The sequence below is a fragment of the Mytilus edulis genome, chromosome 2 (assembly GCF_963676685.1).
Source record: "Mytilus edulis chromosome 2, xbMytEdul2.2, whole genome shotgun sequence".
NCBI lineage: Eukaryota > Metazoa > Mollusca > Bivalvia > Mytilida > Mytilidae > Mytilus > Mytilus edulis.
Genome location: NC_092345.1, coordinates 50,791,912 through 50,814,640, shown reverse-complemented (window position 1 = coordinate 50,814,640; position 22,729 = coordinate 50,791,912). Strand labels below are relative to the sequence as shown.

Genomic DNA, 22,729 nt, shown 5'->3' with positions numbered 1-22,729 from the left:
TATCGTAGGTGGTATCGTAGGTGGGGCATAAAAATTGATGATTTTAAAAGCTTAACTCATTTTCCTAAGCTTTTGTCTGTTCAACTTTTTTAAGATTCAAAATACAAAACTGTGTGTGACTACCTGAAGATTTTTCTGTGATCCTCTGTAATCACTGGCTAAAAATGAATTAAACAATTCATAACTCCCCTCTTCATCTAGTCCCTACAATAGAAAAATCAAAATCAAATTTCAATTCTTTTAAATAAAACATATCTACTGTTTAAGACAATCCTAATAAATTAGGGAATCAATAAAATTCTATCCGAGGTGAACCCCGAGGTGTATAAATCAAGGTCACATTGATCACATTAATAAGGCATTTAAGGGAGGTGCCAATTGTCATGTGAGGAACAAAAATCGTTAATCACAAGTTATGTGGTTCTACTTTAACTTTTTTATAATATATTGTGGATCAGGCCTCGACAATAACGCTTGTCCGATTGTCCGGTACCAGAGGGAAAAAAGGTCGGACAAGTAAAAGCTGTGTCAAGCTTGTCTGCCGGGACAAGTACAATTATTCTGCAGAAAATAAATTTAATCCAACTTTGATGAACAAAGTATAATTATAAACAAAAAACAAAAAAACAAATATTAATTTGACATGTTTCTGATTCTGTTTATTCAAATGCAAAACCTTTTCTTCAACATGTTTACTTGCAATCGATAATTTTTAACTGGTTCTTTGTCAGGTACTTTTTAACAGGTTAAAAGTATACTATTCTCGGAAACCAGTCTTACTGATCCGAATCAATGCTGCACTTTGAAGATAAGGTAACTTTACAAGACAAATTGTCACCTCGACAGGTTTAGCTCAAAGTTTAATAGACAGTTTGGAACCGTAGGAGACATATTTAGTAGACATGATTGATAAACAGTTTGGAAAGGCAGGAGACATTTCGGGACCAAGACAAATCAGTACCTCATTTTCTTACCTTATTCTGTTCTTTATAACAAATACCATACCGGTAATTTTTTCACAATATTTTTTTTTTAATTTACCAAAATTTCATAAAATTCACAAAATCATATTTGATCATTAGTAGAAAAAAACAATACTTGCAATATGGTGACCTATAGTTGTTAATTTCTGTGTCATTTGGTCTCTTGTAGAGAGTTGTCTCATTGGTAATCAGACCTTATCTTCTTCTTTTTATTGATTGCATTTGAATAAACTTTTTTCAACTTAAAAAAAAACAGGATACAAATCCAATGAGTGTACAGGCCTATCAGATGGTGCCTCATTTTTAGAGTCTGATGAGACTGGCATTGATGAAAACTAGAACCTAAGTTCTGTGACATGACTAGATTCAGTTGTACTTGACTCATATTTTTGAAAAGTATTTCAAAGAAATACATCAAATTCTGTTCTAGTGTTTAAATTGGTTTTGTTCCTTTAATCAACTTAAAATGTAAAAAGTTTATTTTTAATTAAAAAAAATTGGACAAGTAACAATTTCATTCGGACAAGTAAGTTTTGATATGTACTTGTCCTATCGGACAAGCTGAAAAAAAAGTTATTGTAGAGGCCTGTGGATTCAAAAAATTTCGGGACATACGTACAAATTTTAAGAACATAGAAACATTAACTATTCTACAAAATAAACAAAATTGACAACAAGGAGTTTTTTTTAAATTTACTGTATCCATTTGAAGTAAGTTCAGTATAGGCTATCAAAATTCAAATTGAGAGTATTTTTTTTCATAGAACTATTCTATTGCAACTTTTACAATAATGAAATATCATCAATATTTCTAAAATTACAATATTACAATTATTTCTATGACACAATACCAGAAAACTGCTAAGCTTTATGAGAAAATCATGATGGACTTTTGACAGCTTCTTCTCTTTCAAAACATCTCCAGCTACAGTTCTGGAAAAAAACAACATCTGATTAATAATTTTCTTATTTACTACTATGTTTGATAAAGTACTTTATCAAAGTATCCATATCTACATATCTGAATTCACACACAGACAAGTTGAACACTTCTTTCCAAAATGGATAAAAATATTCGTCAAAATTGGTATTTCCTGAAAATATTTGACACTGGATGTTAAGCTACCAACAATCAATCAATCAATCAATCTATCAAAATTGGTATATATTTCAGTATGATATAAGCTATTTAATTCTTTAAAATACTTCTGTTTTAATAAATAACTCAGTTAAAAAACAAATAAAATAAATTGTAAACTGCTATATTTTAATATTAAAAGAATGCAACTGACTGAACAGCAAATTAACTAACAAACGTATGTGGCAAATCAGTGTATAATGGGATTCCTGCCTTCAACTCCTTTAGTTGAACCCATAATAGAATTTCAAAACTAACAACTTAATAACTTTTCAGGTAGATGTCAAAATACTTACACTGGCTTTCTGAAGAACAGCAGTCCTTTAGATATTTTGTCTTCATTCTTTTTTAATTCTCTTTTCACATACTCCTTAAAATATATCAACCAAAAAAGTTGTTTAATTTTGTTATGCATTAAACATGTATGTAGTATACATGTATTAAACACATTACAGTATATTAAGGAGGCTTGCGGGTACAAAAAAAATTTCAACATTTGTTTTTTCATTACAAATTTTATTTATTGCACTATTAGTTATTACTTTATAATATGGTACAAAAATCACCCAGACAAATCGATTTGGTTTGGCCACAGATGACTTTAAAAATGTTAATATCATTGAAAAAGTTCCAAATTATCTCTCTTTGGTGCAAACATGTAATTTTTTGACGTTTAAATTGAAATATCTTTTTTAACTCATCGGTGACCTATATTTTTTATTATTGTTTTCATACAAGCTGTACATAAACTAAATAATTGTAAAATTTTAGCGATTGACCTATATTTTTTATTATTGTTTTCATACACGCTGTACATAAACTAAATAATTGTAAAATTTAAGTGATTTCTTTAATTTATTTCTTTTTTTATTTCGATATTACCAATATTTCTCCTATTAGTTCAACAGAGAAAAAAACGTTAGAGCCGTGGTTAGTGCATCGGACTACTAACACAAAGGTTGCTGGTTCAATTCCCGTCTGGGATGAAAATTTCAGGGACTGGATTTTCGGTTCCCCCTTGACACCATTTGCGAGTATGGTCTTGACGAAATGATGATAGTCCGTCAGAAGGGGACGATAAATGGCTGACCCGTGTTAAGAGAGAGCCATATCTCCTGCACGTTAAAGACACCCTTGTAGATTTTGCAAAAAAAGCAGGCTAATTCCGCTACAAGACAGCACTCACACCCGCAAATTAAAGTGGAAAGGGATTAATATAAGTTGCAAAACTTGTTTCCCAATCCACTATAAATAAATATGTTTTGAACTAACAAAAAAAAAAGGACATTAACAAAAATGTATGCTTCTTTGAGGCAGGTTGTGAGCTTAAATGAACGGTGACCCCATATTTTTATTTTATATTTCTATTAAGTATAAGATAAAATTTAATCATAAAAAAAAATAGCAAAATCCTATATAGAAAAAAAGTTGATTTAGACCTGCGAGGCCCCTTAAATTAAAAGCAAGGAAAAATACAAAAACTAAAATAAAAAAATACTTTACTAAAATGAAATTGAAAGTTAGCTAAAACAAATAGTATAAGAAGCCTCAATAATATCAGCAAAATTTTCCCTACATTTCATAGCATAATTAACAAATTCCAATATTTTTGAGTTAACCAAGAGAACATGATATACATGATATATAAATAATAACAGTGTAAACTCTGTCTGACCGACAAAATGTCAGACAAAAAATCATTCAGACAGACAGAAATTTTAAAATATTTTGGTTGAATATAAAATTTCTCTTTCGGTCAGACAAACCCTAAAACAGTTTGGCACAGACTGTAATAATCTTAAATACTTACATTTGGTCTAAGAAATCCAGTTCCATTTATAAGCTGCCACAAATATCTGTTTCCAAAACTAAAAGAAGTAAATATTTTTCTTTAAAAATTACCAGCGGGTATTTACAAAATCAAGTAACTAGACAAATAAAGATATTGAAAAAATACATATGTACATAACCTAAAATTTCCTTTTTTAGTTTAACAATAATGAGAATAATTACACAACTGTAACTTTAGTATAGGTTATACATGTAGGTGTAGGACCACCAAATCACGCCCTCCAATTGAGAATGTATGTAAAAGTAGCACTACTCTGACACATACTTGTGCTTTTGATGTCATATTTTACTTAAACACCAACAAATTTGCAGAAATGAAACTTTTGGTGAAAGAAAAATATATATTGACCACTAATTTAAGATTTCCATTTGTCACAAACTAGTACAGATCTGTAACTTGTCAACAACTTTAAATGTAATGAAATATATCCTATAAACAAGAGGCTCTCAAGAGCCTGAATCGCTCACCTGAATTTTTTTGGTTTAATCTCTCATCAATGATTATTTTGGCTTTTCAATTTATTTAAATGTTCTTTGAATCGTCCTATTTTCTTCAAAAGCAAAAAAAAATCATTTTCTCCTATGTTCTATTTTAGCCATAGGAGCTATGTTTCTTGACATACAAGGAAATGAAATATAAAATTTATACTAGATACTCTGAAACTCTGAAACTCATTTAGCCTAAGTTTGGCTGAAATTGATACAGCAGTTTCATAAGAGAAGATTTTTTAAAGTAAGTCAACATGGTGAACAAATTGTGAAAAAAGTCTTTAAAGGGCAATAACTCCTAAAGAGGTCAATTGACAATTTTGGTCAAATTGACTTATTTGTAGATCTTACTTTGCTGATCATATTTGCTGTTTACAGTTTATCTTTATCTATAATAATATTCAAGATAATGACCAAAAACTGCAAAATTTCCTTAAAATTACCAATTAAGTGGCAGCAACCCAACAATTGGATGTTTGATTCATCTGAAAATTTCAGGGCTGATAGATATTGACCTAATGAACATTTTTACTCATGTCAGATTTGCTCTTAATGCTTTCGTTTTTGAGATATAAGCCAAAAACTGCATTTGACCCCTATGTTCTATTTTAAGTAACGGCGGCCATGTTTTTTGACGGATCAAAAATCAAAGCACACACTTTGTGCAGGATAATCTAAGGAACAACCATGCTAAGTTTTAACCAAATCCATTCAGTAGTTTCAGAGGAGAAGATTTTTTAAAGTTAGCAAATATGATGAACAAATTGTGAAAAATTGTCATTAAAGGACAATAACCCCTTAAGGGGTCAATTGACAATTTTGGTCATATTAACTTATTTGTAGATCTTACTTTGCTGATCTTTTTTGCTGTTTACAGTTTATCTTTATCTATAATAATATTCAAGATAATGACCAAAAACTGCAAAATTTCCTTAAAATTACCAATTAAGTGGCAGCAACCCAACAATGGTTTGTTTGATTCATCTGAAAATTTCAGGGCTGATAGATCTTGACCTAATGAACATTTTTACTCCATGTCAGATTTGCTCTAAATGCTTTCGTTTTTGAGATATAAGCCAAAAACTGCATATGACCCCTATGTTCTATTTTAAGTAACGGCGGACATGTTTTTTGACGGATCAAAAATCAAAGCACACACTTTGTGCAGGATAATCTAAGGAACAATCATGCTAAGTTTTAACCAAATCCATTCAGTAGTTTCAGAGGAGAAGATTTTTTAAAGTTAGCAAATATGATGAACAAATTGTGAAAAATTGTCATTAAAGGACAATAACCCCTTAAGGGGTCAATTGACAATTTTGGTCATATTAACTTATTTGTAGATCTTACTTTGCTGATCTTTTTTGCTGTTTACAGTTTATCTTTATCTATAATAATATTCAAGATAATGACCAAAAACTGCAAAATTTCCTTAAAATTACCAATTAAGTGGCAGCAACCCAACAATGGTTTGTTTGATTCATCTGAAAATTTCAGGGCTGATAGATCTTGACCTAATGAACATTTTTACCCCATGTCAGATTTGCTCTAAATGCTTTCGTTTTTGAGATATAAGCCAAAAACTGCATTTGACCCCTATGTTCTATTTTAAGTAACGGCGGCCATGTTTTTTGACGGATCAAAAATCGAAGCGCACATTTTGTGCAGGATATACTAAGGAACAATCATGTTAAGTTTCATTCAAATCCATTCAGTAGTTTCAGAGGAGAAGATGTTTGAAAAATTGTTAACGACGACAGACGACGACGACAACGACGACGGACGCCAAGTGATGAGAAAAGCTCACATGGCCTTTTAGGCCAGGTGAGCTAAAAAAATAGATTACTATCTTAATAAAGGAGTTCATTTCATTTTTTTTTTTTATAAATATAGCATTCAGAAAATTAGTTTAAACAAAATAACAAACAAACTGACATCATACTTCTACAAACAATTCACCAAAATGTCTTCAAAATATTCAAAAAAAGATGAGTCATTTCCATTTGTTCAATGTTGTACAGAAATGGATTATTTCATGAAAAAATGAATTGTTAGGACAGGGCTATAACTGAACGAGAAAAGCTTAAATAGTGAAAACTGAACTTGACCTTCTATTGGTCACAGGAAACAACTTACATTCAGGAGCCTGTAATTCAGTGGTTGTCGTTTGTTTATGTGTTACATATTTGTTTTTAGTTCATTTTTATGTACATAAATTAGAATGTTAGTTTTCGCGTTTGAATTGTTTTACATTCTCATTTCAGAGCCTTTGATAGCTGACTATGTGGTATGGGCTTTGTTCATTGTTGAAGGCCATACAGTGACCTATAGTTCTTAAATTCTGTGTCATTTAGTCTCTTCTGGAGAGTTGTCTAATTGGCAATCATACCACATCTTCTTTTTTATATGTACATGTATCTAAATTTGAAAAAAATAATCTTTTAAGAGGTTTCATGTAAATGAATGAACACTGTTCATGCTGTATGGCAGCCTCCAGCCCACCATACATCTCCAAATCAACAACACTAACAGGTTTTTACTTCAAAATCTGGTTAAAAATATTAAGCATTTTCATATGGGTCACTGACAGGACAGGACAGGACAATCGTCAGAACATAAGTGTAACCCTTATGATCGTGACTTTACATTTCGGTTTATTAATTGAGCAATATTTAAATAGACTAATCTCATGTTATTTTTCTTTAAATGAGTTACATTGACAAGGTTTCATGATGTCACGACAATCAGTTCTTACTATGACGTTGGAACGTAAGCATAGTGCATAATTTGGAAATATACGAGAAAATGCATGAGTTTGAAGGTGGTTTAATATATTGTGGGTGATCAGTTTGGTGGGATAAATTATGCAGTTGTATTTGTGAAGGAATTAATAATCATTTTCTCCACGTGTTCTTTGATGGTATATGAACCAATAATAACCATCCAAGTGTTGAAAAAATACACGAAAACAAAACTGCCACACAACAACTTGAATTTAGTGCCATCAAATGAATTTGTAGGTAAACAACTTAAAGAATTAAACATAAAAAAGGCAACAGGAATAGATGGCATATCAGTTAAAGTTCTAAAACTAGCACATCCAGTTATCACAAAACCAATAACTGAATTGATAAACAAGACTATAAAATCAGCCACTTTTTCAGACAAATTAAAAGAGGCACAAGTTGTACCACTGCATAAAAAGAACAATGTACTTGATGTGGGCAACTATAGACCAGTAAGCATACTTCCAGCAATTTCAAAATTTTTTGAACGAGCAATTTACAACCAGCTAGTTGAATACTTCAATACACACTTTCATCCATACTTATCTGCTTTTCGACCAAAATATGGATGTCAAACTACTCTACTCAGAATCATCGAAGACTGGAAAACGGCACTTGATCAAAATAAGTTTATTGGCTCAATTCTAATGGATCTATCTAAGGCTTTCGATTGTCTCCCTCACGATCTTCTACTGCTTAAGCTTGAGGCATATGGTCTTTCAACTTCCTCATTAAAACTCATTAAAAATTACTTATCTAACAGGAAACAATGTGTTCGAGTTGGCTCTAGTCTGAGCAATTGGCAAAACATATATAAAGGAGTACCACAAGGTTCTATTCTAGGTCCTATACTGTTTAACATCTTCATTAATGACATATTTCACTTCACTACAAACAGTTCACTTTACAATTATGCTGATGACAACACATTATCTTATGCAAATAGAGATATAGACACCGTTATCTCCACACTTGAAAAAGACAGTTTGGCTCTGATAGAATGGTTTTCTTCCAATCAAATGAAGGCAAACCATGAAAAATTTCAAGCTTTGGCAATTGGCAAAAAAACAATGGGCAAAAACATTACATTTGATCTAGCAGGTAACAAAATAAAATGTGAAAAAGAGGTCAAACTATTAGGCATCACCATTGACTTTGAACTAAATTTCAACACGCATATATATCAAACATCTGCAAAAAAGCATCCAGACAACTAAATGTTTTAAAAAGACTTGGCAAATACTTAAACAAACTTGGAAAACTAACAATATATCACTCCTTTATTATGTCAAACTTTAATTTCTGCTCATTGTCCTGGCATTTCTGCAGCGAGGCCAACACTACAAAAATTGAAAAAGTACAAGAAAGAGCACTTCGTTTCATTTACCAGGATCACAATAGCACATATGAAGACTTACTTTTAAAATCAAAAATGCCATCACTTAAAGTAAGACGCCTAAGAACTATGGCAATAGAGGTCTTTAGAACAGTCAGTGTACCTCCATGATCTTATAAATATTAAAAAAACAAAATATTCTTTCAGATACCAGATTTTGCTGAAATACCTGACGTAAGAACAACAAGGTATGGCTTGAAATCTTTCAGATATTCTGCTGCCAAACTATGGAATGAGTTGCCAAACCACTTTAGAACTGAAACATCTTTTACCCAATTCAAGAGTCTAATAAACTCATGGAATGGCAACTCATGCCATTGCAATGCATGTGCTTAGTTTTATTTATTTTATGTTACAGCTTGAAATATAATAGTGCTGCTTTTTGTGAATGTTTGCTTAGCTTTTTATAATTTGTGAATGCTGTGCTTTAGTTTTTATGTTTGCTTTTAGTGCTTGTTCTTATGCATGTATAGAATATAGTATTTAAATAGTGCAGCCTAAATGTGCATGAAATGTATGTTCTATGTCTTTTATGTTTTAATATTTGTATTGTGTATGTTTGTTATGTAAATGTATGTATTTGTCGGTTATAAAAGCTCAGAGAGCTTTATATGTTTATTTGTTATGTAACATGCCGACTATAAATAAAGCTTTAAATTGAATTGAATGATGAACATTTCTTTAATGTAAGACGTCCGTCACTTCAAATTTCATAAGGCCAAATAAAAAAGTATGTGTGGTTCCAGTTACATCTGAAAAAAAGTTAGGGTAGGTAGGTAGGGATTTTTTTTATTTTATGGGGTTTTTTTTTACATTGAGTCTATGGGAGCAACATTCTAACTTTAAGCTTAATGAAAAATGACAATAAAATCTTTAGGGTAGGCTATTTTAAGCCGAAAAAGTAGGGACGGTAGGGTTACTGTAGCTGTGGAACCGTAGCTCTTAGGTCCTTAGGTAGCACTCCACAGTTAGAAAATAAAATTAAAAATGAGCCACAAAATGTTTTATCATCTCCTATTCCTGGATTTCTAATACATTAACCTAACTGTTTTGTTGTACATGTGCATATGTATGTAATCAGTATATTCCATAGATTTGATTTTCAAAAGTTAAAAGAGTGAAAATAAATTCCTTTTATGTGTATCCATGGCAACATTCTGCATTTATTTACCATAAAATATTGCAAAAAGGGGGGTGCCAGGACGGTACGTACTGAAACCCGGACCGGACCGGACTCCGGACCCGGACTTTGGTATGAAACCCGGACCCGGACCCGGACCGGACGCCGGACCCGGACCAAATGCCGGACCCGGACTTGGTAAAAATTATGAATTTTCTTAGAATCACCTTTTCTTTTTTTAATCAGGAGAAGGAAGATAATTTTTTGAGAACTGTAACACAGTACATTATAATAATGATAAGATAATCAAATTTTGCTCTAACTCTTGTATAGTCTAGAAGAGAAGACAAACATGCAAGTTAGCCTTGCAATGATTCTGTATGTTCAATTTACAGTTGTGCAATTACTTTAAAAAAAAAATCATACATACAGTGTGAATGTTTACAAATGACTTTAAAAAACATGGAAATATTTTTTTTATAAATTATAGGGAGAAAGTGGATTTTCTTAGAATTATTTTTTCCGGTTTTTATTAAAATTATTCAGAAGGAAGTTAATTTTGGCAGAAATAAACAAGATGCATTACATGTATAATAATTATGAAAAATAATTAAACCTGTATAACCGGCCCCATATACCAGTGGCGTAGCTTGCATGTATGCTCAGATGCTCAAGCATCCACATCATGTTGACAAAAGAAAAAAATAGCAACAGTTTAACTCGGAAGTATCCAAATATAACAAGGCTGAGGATATGAGCAGTCATTTTCGAAGCACTATGCCTGGTCTTTCATTAAGGATAATTTCGTTTATGTAAACAAGATAGTTGAATCGCAGAATAGTGTTTCAAGTTAACTTTTGGTCGTAAAAAAAAGTCTACGTCATCGGCTTAGGCAAGCGGAGAGGACTGATACGCAGACCCGTGGACATGTTTCATCTGAAATTGAACCTAGTGGAGTGATGACTTCTCATTTGACTATAGCAACTAACAACTAAAACACCATATCCTGTAACGTTTCTTGCGACATGGTAAACGACGTGATGAAAAAATCAATTTGTAATAGATCGTGATAAGTCCTAGGCTAATGAATTCCCGTTTCTATCTAGGTTCAAATACTAATTTTAATTCAATCAGTAAAGAACAAAGATCCAATTTTCCCCGCCAAGCACATTTCATATTTTATCTATTAAAGGACAAGGAACAAGCTAGGGAATAACTAATAAAAAACACTTTTTATTTCTTTCTTTTTTTCTTTTCAATAAGCTTCACAGCAAATGAAATGGGATTTCCATTACAATTTATATTTCAAATGGTCATAACTGGTTAAAAATATTTAATCACGACTTTCTTATGTATTACATGATTGATCAAATGTCCCATCAATATACTTTACGACAATAAACAGTTAACATACAGTTAGTCGTCGTAATGCAATACACGCAGGTATAGTAAACTTCAAGCTAGTCCGGGGTCATGTCAGGTCACAGTCCGGACTCACTTGTTCAGGATTGTGTATTACATTGTTGAACGCCGCTTAAGTGTCGTTTATTTATTTTTCCGATGACAATCGAATAACTAAAGAAATAGAGAAATGAATAAAGGAAATGTAAAAAGCAAAAAGGGGAAAAAAATCTTTCAATTAAACAAATAATTTAGTATATTTATATACAATCCGTATACTCCTGGTCCGGGGTTATATCAGGTCACAGTCCGGACTCGCCTAATATTAATTTGTTGATTCTCGGGGAAACGTCTTTTATTAATGTTTCCGACGACAATCCAATAAGGGAAAAAGTTGAATGAATAAAAATGAATAAGTTCGTCTCATCAAATAATTTGTGAAGTTTTATATCTCTATCGATGTCTATAGTTTGCGAATACACCTAGTCCGGGGTTACTTCAGGTCACCATCCGGACTCGCCTATTAGATTTAATGTTTTCGTTAAATGTCGGATACATATCTTATAACTTTCTTATGTATTACATGATTGATCAAATGTCCCATCAATATACTTTACGACAATAAACAGTTTACATACAGTTAGTCGTCGTAATGCAATACACGCAGGTATAGTAAACTTCAAGCTAGTCCGGGGTCATGTCAGGTCACAGTCCGGACTCACTTGTTCAGGATTGTGTATTACATTGTTGAACGCCGCTTAAGTGTCGTTTATTGATTTTTCCGATGACAATCGAATAACTAAAGAAATAGAGAAATGAATAAAGGAAATGTAAAAAGCAAAAAGGGGAAAAAAATCTTTCAATTAAACAAATAATTTAGTATATTTATATACAATCCGTATACTCCTGGTCCGGGGTTATATCAGGTCACAGTCCGGACTCGCCTAATATTAATTTGTTGATTCTCGGGGAAACGTCTTTTATTAATGTTTCCGACGACAATCCAATAAGGGAAAAAGTTGAATGAATAAAAATGAATAAGTTCGTCTCATCAAATAATTTGTGAAGTTTTATATCTCTATCGATGTCTATAGTTTGCGAATACACCTAGTCCGGGGTTACTTCAGGTCACCATCCGGACTCGCCTATTACATTTAATGTTTTCGTTAAATGTCGGATACATATCTTATAACTTTCTTATGTATTACATGATTGATCAAATGTCCCATCAATATACTTTACGACAATAAACAGTTTACATACAGTTAGTCGTCGTAATGCAATACACGCAGGTATAGTAAACTTCAAGCTAGTCCGGGGTCATGTCAGGTCACAGTCCGGACTCACTTGTTCAGGATTGTGTATTACATTGTTGAACGCCGCTTAGTGTCGTTTATTGATTTTTCCGATGACAATCGAATAACTAAAGAAATAGAGAAATGAATAAAGGAAATGTAAAAAGCAAAAAGGGGAAAAAAATCTTTCAATTAAACAAATAATTTAGTATATTTATATACAATCCGTATACTCCTGGTCCGGGGTTATATCAGGTCACAGTCCGGACTCGCCTAATATTAATTTGTTGATTCTCGGGGAAACGTCTTTTATTAATGTTTCCGACGACAATCCAATAAGGGAAAAAGTTGAATGAATAAAAATGAATAAGTTCGTCTCATCAAATAATTTGTGAAGTTTTATATCTCTATCGATGTCTATAGTTTGCGAATACACCTAGTCCGGGGTTACTTCAGGTCACCATCCGGACTCGCCTATTAGATTTAATGTTTTCGTTAAATGTCGGATACATATCTTATAACTTTCTTATGTATTACATGATTGATCAAATGTCCCATCAATATACTTTACGACAATAAACAGTTTACATACAGTTAGTCGTCGTAATGCAATACACGCAGGTATAGTAAACTTCAAGCTAGTCCGGGGTCATGTCAGGTCACAGTCCGGACTCACTTGTTCAGGATTGTGTATTACATTGTTGAACGCCGCTTAAGTGTCGTTTATTGATTTTTCCGATGACAATCGAATAACTAAAGAAATAGAGAAATGAATAAAGGAAATGTAAAAAGCAAAAAGGGGAAAAAAATCTTTCAATTAAACAAATAATTTAGTATATTTATATACAATCCGTATACTCCTGGTCCGGGGTTATATCAGGTCACAGTCCGGACTCGCCTAATATTAATTTGTTGATTCTCGGGGAAACGTCTTTTATTAATGTTTCCGACGACAATCCAATAAGGGAAAAAGTTGAATGAATAAAAATGAATAAGTTCGTCTCATCAAATAATTTGTGAAGTTTTATATCTCTATCGATGTCTATAGTTTGCGAATACACCTAGTCCGGGGTTACTTCAGGTCACCATCCGGACTCGCCTATTACATTTAATGTTTTCGTTAAATGTCGGATACATATCTTATAACTTTCTTATGTATTACATGATTGATCAAATGTCCCATCAATATACTTTACGACAATAAACAGTTTACATACAGTTAGTCGTCGTAATGCAATACACGCAGGTATAGTAAACTTCAAGCTAGTCCGGGGTCATGTCAGGTCACAGTCCGGACTCACTTGTTCAGGATTGTGTATTACATTGTTGAACGCCGCTTAAGTGTCGTTTATTGATTTTTCCGATGACAATCGAATAACTAAAGAAATAGAGAAATGAATAAAGGAAATGTAAAAAGCAAAAAGGGGAAAAAAATCTTTCAATTAAACAAATAATTTAGTATATTTATATACAATCCGTATACTCCTGGTCCGGGGTTATATCAGGTCACAGTCCGGACTCGCCTAATATTAATTTGTTGATTCTCGGGGAAACGTCTTTTATTAATGTTTCCGACGACAATCCAATAAGGGAAAAAGTTGAATGAATAAAAATGAATAAGTTCGTCTCATCAAATAATTTGTGAAGTTTTATATCTCTATCGATGTCTATAGTTTGCGAATACACCTAGTCCGGGGTTACTTCAGGTCACCATCCGGACTCGCCTATTACATTTAATGTTTTCGTTAAATGTCGGATACATATCTTATAACTTTCTTATGTATTACATGATTGATCAAATGTCCCATCAATATACTTTACGACAATAAACAGTTTACATACAGTTAGTCGTCGTAATGCAATACACGCAGGTATAGTAAACTTCAAGCTAGTCCGGGGTCATGTCAGGTCACAGTCCGGACTCACTTGTTCAGGATTGTGTATTACATTGTTGAACGCCGCTTAGTGTCGTTTATTGATTTTTCCGATGACAATCGAATAACTAAAGAAATAGAGAAATGAATAAAGGAAATGTAAAAAGCAAAAAGGGGAAAAAAATCTTTCAATTAAACAAATAATTTAGTATATTTATATACAATCCGTATACTCCTGGTCCGGGGTTATATCAGGTCACAGTCCGGACTCGCCTAATATTAATTTGTTGATTCTCGGGGAAACGTCTTTTATTAATGTTTCCGACGACAATCCAATAAGGGAAAAAGTTGAATGAATAAAAATGAATAAGTTCGTCTCATCAAATAATTTGTGAAGTTTTATATCTCTATCGATGTCTATAGTTTGCGAATACACCTAGTCCGGGGTTACTTCAGGTCACCATCCGGACTCGCCTATTACATTTAATGTTTTCGTTAAATGTCGGATACATATCTTATAACTTTCTTATGTATTACATGATTGATCAAATGTCCCATCAATATACTTTACGACAATAAACAGTTTACATACAGTTAGTCGTCGTAATGCAATACACGCAGGTATAGTAAACTTCAAGCTAGTCCGGGGTCATGTCAGGTCACAGTCCGGACTCACTTGTTCAGGATTGTGTATTACATTGTTGAACGCCGCTTAGTGTCGTTTATTGATTTTTCCGATGACAATCGAATAACTAAAGAAATAGAGAAATGAATAAAGGAAATGTAAAAAGCAAAAAGGGGAAAAAAATCTTTCAATTAAACAAATAATTTAGTATATTTATATACAATCCGTATACTCCTGGTCCGGGGTTATATCAGGTCACAGTCCGGACTCGCCTAATATTAATTTGTTGATTCTCGGGGAAACGTCTTTTATTAATGTTTCCGACGACAATCCAATAAGGGAAAAAGTTGAATGAATAAAAATGAATAAGTTCGTCTCATCAAATAATTTGTGAAGTTTTATATCTCTATCGATGTCTATAGTTTGCGAATACACCTAGTCCGGGGTTACTTCAGGTCACCATCCGGACTCGCCTATTACATTTAATGTTTTCGTTAAATGTCGGATACATATCTTATAACTTTCTTATGTATTACATGATTGATCAAATGTCCCATCAATATACTTTACGACAATAAACAGTTTACATACAGTTAGTCGTCGTAATGCAATACACGCAGGTATAGTAAACTTCAAGCTAGTCCGGGGTCATGTCAGGTCACAGTCCGGACTCACTTGTTCAGGATTGTGTATTACATTGTTGAACGCCGCTTAAGTGTCGTTTATTGATTTTTCCGATGACAATCGAATAACTAAAGAAATAGAGAAATGAATAAAGGAAATGTAAAAAGCAAAAAGGGGAAAAAAATCTTTCAATTAAACAAATAATTTAGTATATTTATATACAATCCGTATACTCCTGGTCCGGGGTTATATCAGGTCACAGTCCGGACTCGCCTAATATTAATTTGTTGATTCTCGGGGAAACGTCTTTTATTAATGTTTCCGACGACAATCCAATAAGGGAAAAAGTTGAATGAATAAAAATGAATAAGTTCGTCTCATCAAATAATTTGTGAAGTTTTATATCTCTATCGATGTCTATAGTTTGCGAATACACCTAGTCCGGGGTTACTTCAGGTCACCATCCGGACTCGCCTATTACATTTAATGTTTTCGTTAAATGTCGGATACATATCTTATAACTTTCTTATGTATTACATGATTGATCAAATGTCCCATCAATATACTTTACGACAATAAACAGTTTACATACAGTTAGTCGTCGTAATGCAATACACGCAGGTATAGTAAACTTCAAGCTAGTCCGGGGTCATGTCAGGTCACAGTCCGGACTCACTTGTTCAGGATTGTGTATTACATTGTTGAACGCCGCTTAGTGTCGTTTATTGATTTTTCCGATGACAATCGAATAACTAAAGAAATAGAGAAATGAATAAAGGAAATGTAAAAAGCAAAAAGGGGAAAAAAATCTTTCAATTAAACAAATAATTTAGTATATTTATATACAATCCGTATACTCCTGGTCCGGGGTTATATCAGGTCACAGTCCGGACTCGCCTAATATTAATTTGTTGATTCTCGGGGAAACGTCTTTTATTAATGTTTCCGACGACAATCCAATAAGGGAAAAAGTTGAATGAATAAAAATGAATAAGTTCGTCTCATCAAATAATTTGTGAAGTTTTATATCTCTATCGATGTCTATAGTTTGCGAATACACCTAGTCCGGGGTTACTTCAGGTCACCATCCGGACTCGCCTATTAGATTTAATGTTTTCGTTAAATGTCGGATACATATCTTATAACTTTCTTATGTATTACATGATTGATCAAATGTCCCATCAATATACTTTACGACAATAAACAGTTTACATACAGTTAGTCGTCGTAATGCAATACACGCAGGTATAGTAAACTTCAAGCTAGTCCGGGGTCATGTCAGGTCACAGTCCGGACTCACTTGTTCAGGATTGTGTATTACATTGTTGAACGCCGCTTAAGTGTCGTTTATTGATTTTTCCGATGACAATCGAATAACTAAAGAAATAGAGAAATGAATAAAGGAAATGTAAAAAGCAAAAAGGGGAAAAAAATCTTTCAATTAAACAAATAATTTAGTATATTTATATACAATCCGTATACTCCTGGTCCGGGGTTATATCAGGTCACAGTCCGGACTCGCCTAATATTAATTTGTTGATTCTCGGGGAAACGTCTTTTATTAATGTTTCCGACGACAATCCAATAAGGGAAAAAGTTGAATGAATAAAAATGAATAAGTTCGTCTCATCAAATAATTTGTGAAGTTTTATATCTCTATCGATGTCTATAGTTTGCGAATACACCTAGTCCGGGGTTACTTCAGGTCACCATCCGGACTCGCCTATTACATTTAATGTTTTCGTTAAATGTCGGATACATATCTTATAACTTTCTTATGTATTACATGATTGATCAAATGTCCCATCAATATACTTTACGACAATAAACAGTTTACATACAGTTAGTCGTCGTAATGCAATACACGCAGGTATAGTAAACTTCAAGCTAGTCCGGGGTCATGTCAGGTCACAGTCCGGACTCACTTGTTCAGGATTGTGTATTACATTGTTGAACGCCGCTTAAGTGTCGTTTATTGATTTTTCCGATGACAATCGAATAACTAAAGAAATAGAGAAATGAATAAAGGAAATGTAAAAAGCAAAAAGGGGAAAAAAATCTTTCAATTAAACAAATAATTTAGTATATTTATATACAATCCGTATACTCCTGGTCCGGGGTTATATCAGGTCACAGTCCGGACTCGCCTAATATTAATTTGTTGATTCTCGGGGAAACGTCTTTTATTAATGTTTCCGACGACAATCCAATAAGGGAAAAAGTTGAATGAATAAAAATGAATAAGTTCGTCTCATCAAATAATTTGTGAAGTTTTATATCTCTATCGATGTCTATAGTTTGCGAATACACCTAGTCCGGGGTTACTTCAGGTCACCATCCGGACTCGCCTATTACATTTAATGTTTTCGTTAAATGTCGGATACATATCTTATAACTTTCTTATGTATTACATGATTGATCAAATGTCCCATCAATATACTTTACGACAATAAACAGTTTACATACAGTTAGTCGTCGTAATGCAATACACGCAGGTATAGTAAACTTCAAGCTAGTCCGGGGTCATGTCAGGTCACAGTCCGGACTCACTTGTTCAAGATTGTGTATTACATAGATGATCGATCGCTGCTTAAATTTTATTGGAGCAATTCCAACTTTGTATGATCATCCAATCAGGAGCCGCAGAAGATTTTATTCAGAGTACCATCTTGGGGTAAAAAATATCCCGGTTAACGTATACGGCCTTGTAAACTTTTGCCACTCATTATATATAACACAAGATTATTTCTGTATTTCTTACCAAAGGAATACTACGGATACGGAGATTACGTGAATATTTCATAAGCGATGTATCTTAGTTTATTTTGACAATGGCTGCTAAAATAAAATTATTTCTCTATATTGAACATTTTTATTTATTATTTCATTATATCTCGGAGCTACTGCCCCTTTAAATCTAACTTATATACATGCTTGATTATGCTTGATTATATATTATATGACAGTAATCTTTAAAAAAAAACCGAAGTGGTAAAAAAAACCACAGTCCGGGTCCGGCATTCAGTCCGGGTCCGGCGGCCAGTCCGGGTCCGGGTCCGGGTTTCATACCAAAGTCCGGGTCCGGAGTCCGGTCCGGTCCGGGTTTCAGTGCGTACCACAATACCTGCCAGGACATGTCACATATCCCCCCAAAATTTGGATCAAACTAGAATTTCAATGCCTTTGAGTAATACCTTTTTAGAAACTGTTTTCATAAATCTTCCTAATGATCAAATAAAAAATGGGTGTCTTTCTCCTCATTTTTTCGTAAAATCCAATCACAAAGTTCGTGCGATAAAAAGTTGGAAAAAAACATTACAATAATTGCCGGACCAATGTATGGTAGGGACATGCAAATACGGACTGTCATACAGAGAACAGCCTATATTACATACTCTTGATGTTCATATAAACCCAATACAAAGGCTATTTTAATACTCAGCTATCCAAAAATGAATTTTATTGCACACTAGCTCTAATATTTGAAAAATCCACAGGGGCCAAAATGCGAAACTACACACCTAACTGTGGAGTGCTACCTTATGTTATTTTTTGACTATTTGCGGACCATGGTCCGCAAAGTACGGTTCCGCAGCTAGGGTTACTGGAACCACACATATTATATTTTAATTTCTGCCTTCAAACCAGGGTCGAAAATGACGATATTATAAAACTGGAAGAAAAAGGACAAAAACTGTGACACTGAAATGACGAATTGGTTCAGGCAATTAAATGAGACCGATCAAAATAGTAATATATTATGGAAATAAGGGAAAATCTTCAACCTTTCAGATTTCAGCTGTCCCGCCATCACATTTCACATTTTGTTTTACCGGAAACACAATAAAGGTACATAAATGAAAATCAATTGACGGACCTTCAAATTTCCGAGGTAGTTTTTTTTTTTAAAGCCCATCCTCCTAAAAATGAATAATAGCACCTGCCAACTGTCACTATTTGAGGGGGATTTACTACCTTAATATAAGTGTTATATTTAGGTATATAGGAAAGAAATTTCCGAGACATGTGCCTGTGAACGGCGATTGAGAAAAACAAATCCGGGTTCAGACAAACTAAAACTGAGGGAAACACATCAATATATCATAAAGGTTTATAGGGGGAAAAAATTCTGAGACGAGTGCCTGTGATAGTTAAGCAAAGCATGCATATTGATATTGATATTCTAATTAACTTGAAGTTATAATATGCATTCATATTCTATAAGTTTTCAGACAAAAACTTAAATTTAACAACCTAAAAATAATGCTTTTAAAGTGTTACCGTCAAAACCAGTGTCTTACTGTTGTGTGTTGGTACATATTTAAATCTTACACATGAAATATCATTTCACTACAAACTTGAACTGTGTTTCATCTTTGTGTCTGACTATAGGGTGTGCAAATAATTCACACCAACTTTCTTTCCAGTTTTTCCCATACCGTTGTTCAGCAGCCTGTTTTGTTTGCATTTATGGTGACTTGAGTAACACCGGTATCACTCAGATTACAATTCTACATTGACAGGTAAGTTTGTATTTAGCCTATAAAATACTTATTTAGCCTTGAGAATTGAAAGGTAAGTTTATCCCATTCATACAATAGAAGTTGATACATTTGGCTTCAAATTTTCTGTCTTGTTTTCCTTCTGAAGATAAATGTCTCTGTTTTGTCAAGTCTTTGAATACATTTTCATTGATTTAATGATTATATTCAGTGTTGGATTTTGTCACAATAAGTTGTTGCTCATCTACAGTGGTACACAGTTGAAAATGACAAGTCTGCTCAAGAATGTAACATGATAAGGACATCGTCGTGCGAAAAGAAAGACCATCTGCATCGAGGAGGTAGTTGGGTATGGTTTTGCACCCGTCAAAAGGGCATGCTGTTTTTCAGGTTGTGCGTCCGTTCGCCCGTTCGTCCGTTCGTCTATCCCGCTTCAGTTTGAAGTTTTTGGCTGAGGTAGATCTTGATGAAGTTGAAGTCCAGTAAACTTGAAACTTAGTACACATGTTCTCTTAGTATGATAATACTAAATAGGAGTTCAGACCCCAAATTCACGTTCGACAGAGCACATAAAATGGCCTTGCAAATGAGGCATTCGTATTATATGGACACATTCTTGTTATGATATATCTTTATTTATTATTTGTTGTTTACCGAGACTAACACAATTGTGTTGCACCAGGCAACACTTATGATTAAACTACCTATATGGAAGTCTGGTACTAGGTTGGTATAAAAAAATTAATGAAACTAACATTTTTATATCTGTTTTGGTTTTTTTTTTAAATAAGGTAAAAAAAATATGCAAAACTCAAGAAAATTGAAATAATTGCGAAAATTATTTGGCGAACCAAACTGGTATTACATAGAGTGTATAACATTATACCTTTTACTTTTGCATCTTTATTGTATAATAATTCATCATGTCTTTTATAAAAGAGAAAGAAAAAAGAAAAGAGGGGAAGTCTCGTCTCCACTTTGCACATTTGTTTGCAATAGCAATCATTACAATGTAGGCACACACACACAGTATTCATTTACAATTTGCTTCTTTTGTACACATTTTTACTATAATTATAGTACTTAGTTAGAAAATGTAAGAAAATCTCATTAAATTGGCAAGTAGGTCATAGGTCAATGCCATAGATACCTACAATAATATTTTGACCTTTGATCTCAAAGTGAATAGGTTTTTTTTTAATACTTTCGTGCATGTTGGAACACGATCTGATTACCCTGTGACAAAATCTTTTGATATTTGCCATATGCGTGCAGCACCTCACGAAAATCTGTTGTGATCCATGGAAGATTAAACTGACTTTGACATTTATCCTTAAGGGTACATGTATATAAAAGTGGTTTATATGCAATGGCCACTTCAAAATCATATACTTTTAATTACAAAATATATTTTCGCTGTTTGACAATCCACACACATGCGAATAAAATGCTGCAAAAAATTATGCTTTTACAATTTATGATGTTTTTATTTTTGCTATCCCTACCTTGTTGCAACTTTGTCAATAATAACACAATTATACTACATCTTCTAATTTTTATTGTTTGTCATCGCAGTTTCTCCAAAACCTTTGGAAACAAAAGCACGGTTTATCTTTATCACTTTCTTTGTATAAAAGTCAGAATATGACAACAGAGAATTATTCCTATATGTCACAATGACTCTGATTCACTATAAAAAGTTAGTGTAGATGTGAAAATGGCACAAAGATAATTGTACATGTGATAGATACATGTAGCTGTGGAATTAACAATCTTATCAGATTCCCATTTTTTTATAAGATGAATAACTGGCATCACTAAACGTGAAAATTACTTAGTTTAATACAGTTTGAACATAACAATTAGTTTATCAAATCTATAAATTTAGACGAAACGCAAAATGACATACCACATTGATAGTTATAATAAGTTTAATTTTTTTTGGTGGACATATTTCTGAATAACATATATTTTGAAAAAATACAGCTTTTGACATTTTTTTTCCTTTTTACAATTCTTTTTTATAAATTGTTCCCATTTTCCAATACTGATTACGAGCTTCCTAAGCTGGAACAAGCATAAGAAAAGAACGCTGATGTCTCAGATCTATACCAATTCAAGTTCCTGTCCACTGTTTATGATACCCATCCACTCAGTAATAGTGGAGTAACACATTGAAAAATTGCTGATTATAAAGTACGACATAAATCGACTGGCAGACCTAGAAATATGAAACAGGTCCATATTGCATATATATAACGTATTGACCCCTCGTCCATTATTGATGGATATGCACGAATGTTACGCGAGTTTTCGTCAAGATTGGAAAGACTTTGATCAAATCATCTCCTCCTCAAATGTTATCAACTTGGACTGAAGAGTTGATAAGTTACGATACATGTTAATAACAAAAACGGTTCTCTACATTTGTATAGTACATCTACCAGGTCATATACATGTACTACTGGGTTTTGTTAATGTCCTTAAAATAGATATAGGAAGATGTGGTGTGAGTGCCAATGAGACAACTCTCCATACAAATAACAATTTAAAAAGTAAACCACTATAGGTTAAAGTACGGCCTTCAACACGGAGCTTTGGCTCACACCGAACAACAAGCTATAAAGGGCCCCAAAATTACTAGT

General features: G+C 33.1%; 1 protein-coding gene across 2 annotated transcripts in view; it reads right to left on the bottom strand.

Moving 5' to 3' along the window:
• LOC139510203 (nucleoporin NUP188-like) overlaps positions 1 to 19,432 on the bottom strand; it is an 83,347-nt gene extending 63,915 nt beyond the window's left edge. For both annotated transcript variants that reach the window (XM_071296662.1, XM_071296663.1), the window contains exons 1-5: positions 19,368 to 19,432; positions 3,932 to 3,989; positions 2,418 to 2,491; positions 1,835 to 1,916; positions 124 to 204 (exon numbers count right to left, since the gene is read on the bottom strand). In XM_071296662.1, coding sequence (XP_071152763.1) covers positions 124 to 204; positions 1,835 to 1,916; positions 2,418 to 2,491; positions 3,932 to 3,989; positions 19,368 to 19,393 — 321 coding nt within the window. In that variant the 5' untranslated portion in view covers positions 19,394 to 19,432. The remainder of the gene's footprint in view (positions 1 to 123; positions 205 to 1,834; positions 1,917 to 2,417; positions 2,492 to 3,931; positions 3,990 to 19,367) is intronic.
• Positions 19,433 to 22,729: the final 3,297 nt, after the last annotated feature.